Raw genomic sequence first — 6,460 nt, forward strand, 5'->3', positions numbered from 1 at the left:
AATCTGCTGGCCCCAACAAGCTTCATTTTATAGAATACAAAAGAAAAAGAGAAAAAAAGTGAACAAACTTTATAGCATATTCCAAAGGACCAGAAAAGGGAAGAGACTATTAATTACGTAAATGCCTTTATTGGAACTACTAGGTTGCTACCAGATTATATCACTTTTCAGAGTTAGAGTAACAGAATGATCTTAAAAACTAGAGCAAACAGCTTGACAAAGCAAGAGTACATAAGTCCTACATTTATATTTTTCCTTTTAGTGACCACATGTCCTTATTTTAGGTGTAACATTAAAAAATATATCGTACACACAGCATACACGGCCTACCAAATCCTGCCTAAGTTCTGAGCACACTCTCTCCTCAAAAGTGTCATAGTCACCAGCATTTTAAATTTAAAGAGAGAGTTTGGTGATGTAGGTTGTAACACAAACAAGCACGTATTGAATCAAGTAATTTAAGACAAAATATTTCAATTGTGTACAGCTTGGATGAGAGAGGGATGATGCAACTTCAAGTACATTTTTCTTCTACCTATTATGTATGATTTTACTTACTTGAAGACCCCTTAAAAAAAGTAGCAAAATCTGCAGTCCTGTTTAAGATAATCAAAATATTCTTAAATGTACAAAAAAGGATCACGTAGAAAGAATACTGTAAAAAGATACTGATTTTTAAGAATAAAAGAATAAGGAAAGTTTCTAATACATTCTGGACAGCCAGTGACCTTGGCAAATTTTCAGTACTACATCGATAAGCAAAGGATATGCATATCCAAATACCCTCCGATCATACTTCCTGAATAAGAACTAGCATATTGGATGGAAAGCAAACTTACTAATAATATTCGTATCTAATCATCGAAGCAAGTCCCAAGGGCGGGATATTCTAAGATGGAAGAAAAAGATACACACAGCCACAGGGAAGGTGAAGGGCAGTATCCTAGGAGAGAGTAAGACGGTTTGGCTATGAGCGCATTTCAGGTGTGCCTGACAATCCAACATTGACTGTGAGAAAGAGGAGTTATTTTTATTACAACTCGTTCCCCACAGAGCTCTCATGACGAGCTAGTCTTGTTAATCAAAAACAAAAGTCCTTTAAATGACCAAGAGTTTCTTAAGCCATGAGCACTTTGCCTGGAAATAGCCGACTTGCGAATCATGCACCTGGGACCAAGGTTATTTTATGCGGATTGACTATTTTACACTCTCTTCATGCCCCTGCCCATCAAACACGCAAACACGGTCATGACCATCTTGGGCTTTACTTCTACAAGGTCTTCAGGGAGCGCGTACACTCTGGCTCCGATTCTTCTAGCCATTGACACCGCATACCTATTTTTTGAGGAAACAAAAATTAAGATGAAATTCTTGGCAGTCAAGAACTTAGGACACATCTATTTCTGCTTACATAATCATTTGGCTAAGATATGAGGATTTTTTTTTAAAGAATTACTTAATATCATTTCATTTATTCATTCATATATTTTAATTTGACCAGAGAGACAGAGAGAGTGAAAGTAAGCCACCAGATCTGAGACTCGAACCGTAGTTAGCCATGTGGGAGTATCCAGTGCCTTAACCACCACACCATCTGCTGGTCTCAATCAGAAAGAATTTAATCTTTTTTTTTTTTTTTTAAATTTTCTATAGGGTGTGTGTACTTGCTGGAGAGAGGGTGGGGAGGGAATGAGAAAGCTGAGTGAAATGTATCAGGCTATGAAAGAGGAATACTATGTGTCTCTTTTTTTTTTTTTGAGAGAGATTTTTGCTATAGGGCACATGTGCTCGCCAGAGAGAAAGTGAGATATCACCCCCTGGGGAGGATGGCCACAGCGCAATCCCTTCTCTTCCATTCTTCTCTCAGGATTTTGGGCATGCACGCCAGGCCTAGGACTCTAACATGGACAGTCCATCATTTGGGAGTCCAGCGCTCCGATCACTACGCCACCTGCTGGCCTCTATGTGTCTCTGTTTAACAAATACTGAGGGTCCTCGCTCAATAATGGAAGCTGAAAGATGTGATAGAAGTAGAGAGACTAACAGCAGATACTAGAAACTACACAGATTAGGAGGTAGAGGAGTTCAGGAGAAATTGACCAACGGATAACAAGCGTACATATAAACGAATGGAATAGGTTCTAGAATGGTGTACACTGTAGATCAAGGAAGAAACAAATGTGCCTAAATCCAGTCTTGCAAAAATGCTACCTAGCTTTGCCATGGGCTAATTCTCAGTATATATTAGCAAAGTGTTCATGGGTCTCCCATAAAAGCAGGTCAAAGTCTAGCCTTTCGGTGAAAAGGAAGAAGACAGATGGAAAAAACTTTCTAAGATTATTGAAATACAAGAAACTGGGGCCAGCAAGTGGTATGGTGGTTAAGGTGGCTGAATTTTCACAAGGTTGACCACAGTTCAAGTCCCAGACCCAGTGGCTTAAAAATTACACTGAATGTGTGTATGTGCGTGCCCAAAATCCTGAGAGGAGAATGGAGGAGAAGGGCTTGCGGCATGGGCCTCCCCTCTAGGGGGTGATTTCTCTCATTTTTCCCTCTCTCCTCTCTGGTGAGTGCACACGCCCTGGGGCGAACAGCTAAACAAAACAAAACAGAAATGAAATACCAAAAAACGTTTAAGGCATAGTTTTCTGTTGAAGGCTAGCAAAGATCTTGCCAATTTGGGGACCAAGAAAGGTAAACTCAACATATGCAGTAAGTAAGTATAGGAAAAGAAATCTAAGTGAATAATGTGTTTAGAAAAAATAAGAAGAGTGAGGGCTGGCTCAGGGCACGCTGGTAATGCACTGCTCAAGGGAAGCTGCGTCCAGAGGATTATGGTTCTGTTCTCTGGTCACCCTGTACATGTTGGGTGCATACACCCATGGTCCTGGCTGGCTGGGAAGGCGAGGCAGGGGTATTGTATCATGAGACCCTACTGAAGGTGTTTCTTTTCCTCTCTGTGTTTCACTTTTGTGGAAGAAATAAACTTTGAAATTTTATTATTTATTCATTTATTTTAATTTGACCAGAGAGAGACGGGGGTGGGGGCGGGGGAAGCAAGCCAACAGGTCCAGGAGTCGAACCGTGGTCGGCCATATGGGAGTGTCCAGCACCTTAACCACCACACTACCTGCTGGTCCCAGAAGAAATAAACTTTAAAAAAAAGTGCAACAGACAAGCATTCTAAAGTACGACTATCCTTAGCTCATTTTTTCCTTGTATATTTGTACTTGATTTGCATCAAGACATTAGTTCTGTAATCTACTAAAGCAACACCGATTGAATACCTCGTAGGTCAGGCACAATGCCAGGCTCTTTACAATTTTTTTTCCCCATCCAATCTTTACAAAACCTCTAAGGTAAGTATTACTGCCCCCATTTTATTGATGAGCAATCTGAGGCTAAAAGGGATTTCAAGGTGACATGACCATTAAAAAAAGTTTGTTTATTTCTTCCAGGAGAGAGGAAGAAGGAGAGTGAGAGACAGAGAGAGAACACCTCCCGGGGGGTCTCAAAGCTGTGATCCAACCCTAGCTTTACACAGCCCAGGATCATAGTGTACTCAGAGAGGTTTCTGGATATGAACTTGGAATCTTCCAATGTGGTCTAGTCTCACAGAGCATTACATTTTACTACTGCACTACCACCTGGCCTACTGATACCATCGTTAAATGGCGGAACCTGGATTCGAATTCAGAGCTGGGGGCCAGCCAGCAGGTGGCATGACGGTAGGGGCACTGGAGTCCCACACGGCCAACCACAGTTTGAGTACTCGACCCGGTGGCTTTCTTTCTCACTTTGTTTCTCACTTTCCCAATCTCTCTGTCTCTCTCTAGTGAATTAAATAATAATAAATAAAATGGAATAAATAATTCTTTAAAAAATTTCATATCTGTCTGGCTGCAAAGCCTGTGTTCTTTTGACGATAGTAAAGTCTCCCTTACTTGGCATTATTATGCTTGTCATCTTCTGTGAGATTGCCGCTCTTGACTAAGTCATAGTTTATGCAGCCCGGCTGGATGGCATCAATTAAATCCACAACTGCCAAACTGGAGCTGATCGTCTTGTCCTAGGTGTAAAAAAAAGAACAAATCAGAGAATTTCAGCACTACAAATGAACGTGTTTATGTCTATAAAGTGGCCAAAACAAAGCACAGTGAATTAAGCGTTTTGCTCTGAACCCAACAATAATTCTCACTCACAAAGAAATCAGCGTTGTTCTTTCAAATTACAGATAGCAATGTAGCAAACATAGTGTCTGATAGCTGGGTATGGATTCTGACCTTAAAACTCTGAATGGATGTTGATTTTCCAGCTTCACTCAATGTTCTGTTCACCCAGTTGACAATGATGTCATCATTAGCTTTCTGACCCTCTCCGAGATTCTCCAGGACATTGAGGGTATATCTAAGAGAAGCAGCAGGGGAAACAGTCACAATCCATGTATGAGGAGTAATGCAGATGTCAGTATGATGCCTTGTCTCCCATTTCTTTTATTCCTTAGTTTGGAAAGACTAAAGAGTTCACGGAAAAAGATTCACACTATGTGAAGTAAATATTTGCAAGTAGTAGTGGCTGGCCACTGATCTCCTTTATGCAGTGGTAGGGGCCAAATGTATGATGCTTTAACAAGCAAGCCCAGCAGTCGAGTGTGGGCATGTTTTGCACTACTCCCACAGTGGTGATGACTTCAAATAAGCTGTGTTCTGGCTGGTACTCAGTCTCATGAATGCTTTGCAACATGATGGGTAAGAAATCTTCATTTTTGTGGGCCAGCAGATGGCGTAATGGCTATATTGCTGGACTCTCATGTAGTCGACCGCGGTTTGAGTCCCAGACCGGGTGGCTTAAACTCATGCCGGGTGCATATTCGTGCGTGCCCAAGTTCCCAAGAGGAGAATGGAGGAGAAGGGATTGTGGCGTGGCCATCCCCCCTGCGGGGTGATTTCTCGCTTTCTGTCTCTATTTCTCTCTCTGTCTTTCTGGTGTGCACACGTGCCCTATAACAAAAAACCTCTCCAAAAAAAAAAAAAAAAAGAGATCTTCATTTTCAAATGAAGACATGGGAGTAGTCACATTTCTTTTTTCTGAGAGCTTTTTAGTCACCGACACTCAATTAGGTTTGAATCTATGGCATTAGGCTTTCTACAGGAAAAGGAGTATTGACAGTTTGGCCTAACTTACAAGGAGACGTTGTCTACTGAATATCCAACATTCAAAGGGATTTCAAAAAGTGTGTGGAAAATGAAATGAAAGTGTGTGCTCATTTTGGTGCAAACAATTTTGAATTCTATGCCTATGTATTTTCATAATAGACATTGCCTTTTTTTTTTTTTAAAAAGAATTATTTATTTATTTAATTCCATTCGTTATTATTGTTTTTTAATTTGATCAGAGAGACAGAGAGAGAAAGAAAGAAAGGGAGAGTGAGAAAGCAAGTCACCAGGTCCGGGACTTGAACCGTGGTTGGCCCTGTGGGAATCCGGTGTCCTTAATCATCACACCCACTGCTGGCCCATAAGAGACATTTTCTTTTTCTCTTTAAATTATTTCTTAATTTTATTTGTTATTATTATTAATTTTTAAATTTTGTTTAATTAGACCAGACAGAGAGAGAGAGACAAGGGTAAAGTAAGAAAGCAAGCCAGCAGGTCCGGGGCTTGAACCACAGTTGGTCATGTGGACATCCAGCACTTTAACCACTGCACTCATTGACATATTTGTTTATTAAGAATAATAAAGATGGGGCTGGCTCCGTAGCCTGGTGGTTGAGGCAGCCTCCCCCAAAAATGACTCTGTGCTTTGAGATCCGGACCCAGTGTCAAAAACACACTGGGTGGGTGTATGTGCATTCCCAAAATCCTGAGAGGAGAGTAGAGGAGATGGGATTGCAGTGTGGCCGACGCCCCTACGGGTAATTTTTTATTTCCCCTGCCCCTCCTGGAAATATGTACCCTATAGCAAAAATCTAAACAAACAAACAAGCAAACAAGAAGTCCTGACAGGATGGAGAGATGGAGGAGAGTGGGACTTCAGTGTGACCATTCCTCATGGGGGTACTTTCTGCCCCACCCATGTCTCTCTCTTTGGTGAGTACATGTGCCTTCTGGCAAATGAAAAATATTGCATAGTGAGGATGAAACGAAAGACTTGCATTCTAGTGAGCTTAACCAGCTATAGTTGTGTACTATACCTTCTCATCAGCTGCCAGACTAAAGCTAAAGTCAAGGTTGGGTTCCCATCATTCAGGTCTTGCCCTCCAATGCCAACTAGGGAGAATTTAGCAGGATGCTTCCCTAATTCAACAGCATAGTTGCAGTTTTCTAGCTGTAAACACACAAAAGTAAATGGTTAAAGACTGTCATTTGTGGGACCAGCAGATGGCGTAATGGCTACGTTGCTGGACTCCCATGTAGTCGACCGTAGTTTGAGTCCTGGATCCAGTGGCTTAAACCCACGC

At 41.4% G+C, this 6,460-nt stretch overlaps 1 protein-coding gene across 1 annotated transcript in view; it reads right to left on the bottom strand.

Moving 5' to 3' along the window:
- Positions 1-107: 107 nt before the first annotated feature.
- The window catches only part of PLS3 (plastin 3), a gene marked incomplete in the record, with an annotated part of 72,858 nt that continues 66,505 nt past the window's right edge, over positions 108-6,460 (bottom strand). Inside the window, 4 exon segments of the mRNA XM_027767047.1 lie at positions 108-1,335; positions 3,945-4,069; positions 4,284-4,407; positions 6,194-6,327. Coding sequence (XP_027622848.1) covers positions 1,203-1,335; positions 3,945-4,069; positions 4,284-4,407; positions 6,194-6,327 — 516 coding nt within the window.

Source organism: Tupaia chinensis, unplaced genomic scaffold (assembly GCF_000334495.1).
Source record: "Tupaia chinensis unplaced genomic scaffold, TupChi_1.0 Scaffold143886_1, whole genome shotgun sequence".
Lineage (NCBI taxonomy): Eukaryota > Metazoa > Chordata > Mammalia > Scandentia > Tupaiidae > Tupaia > Tupaia belangeri.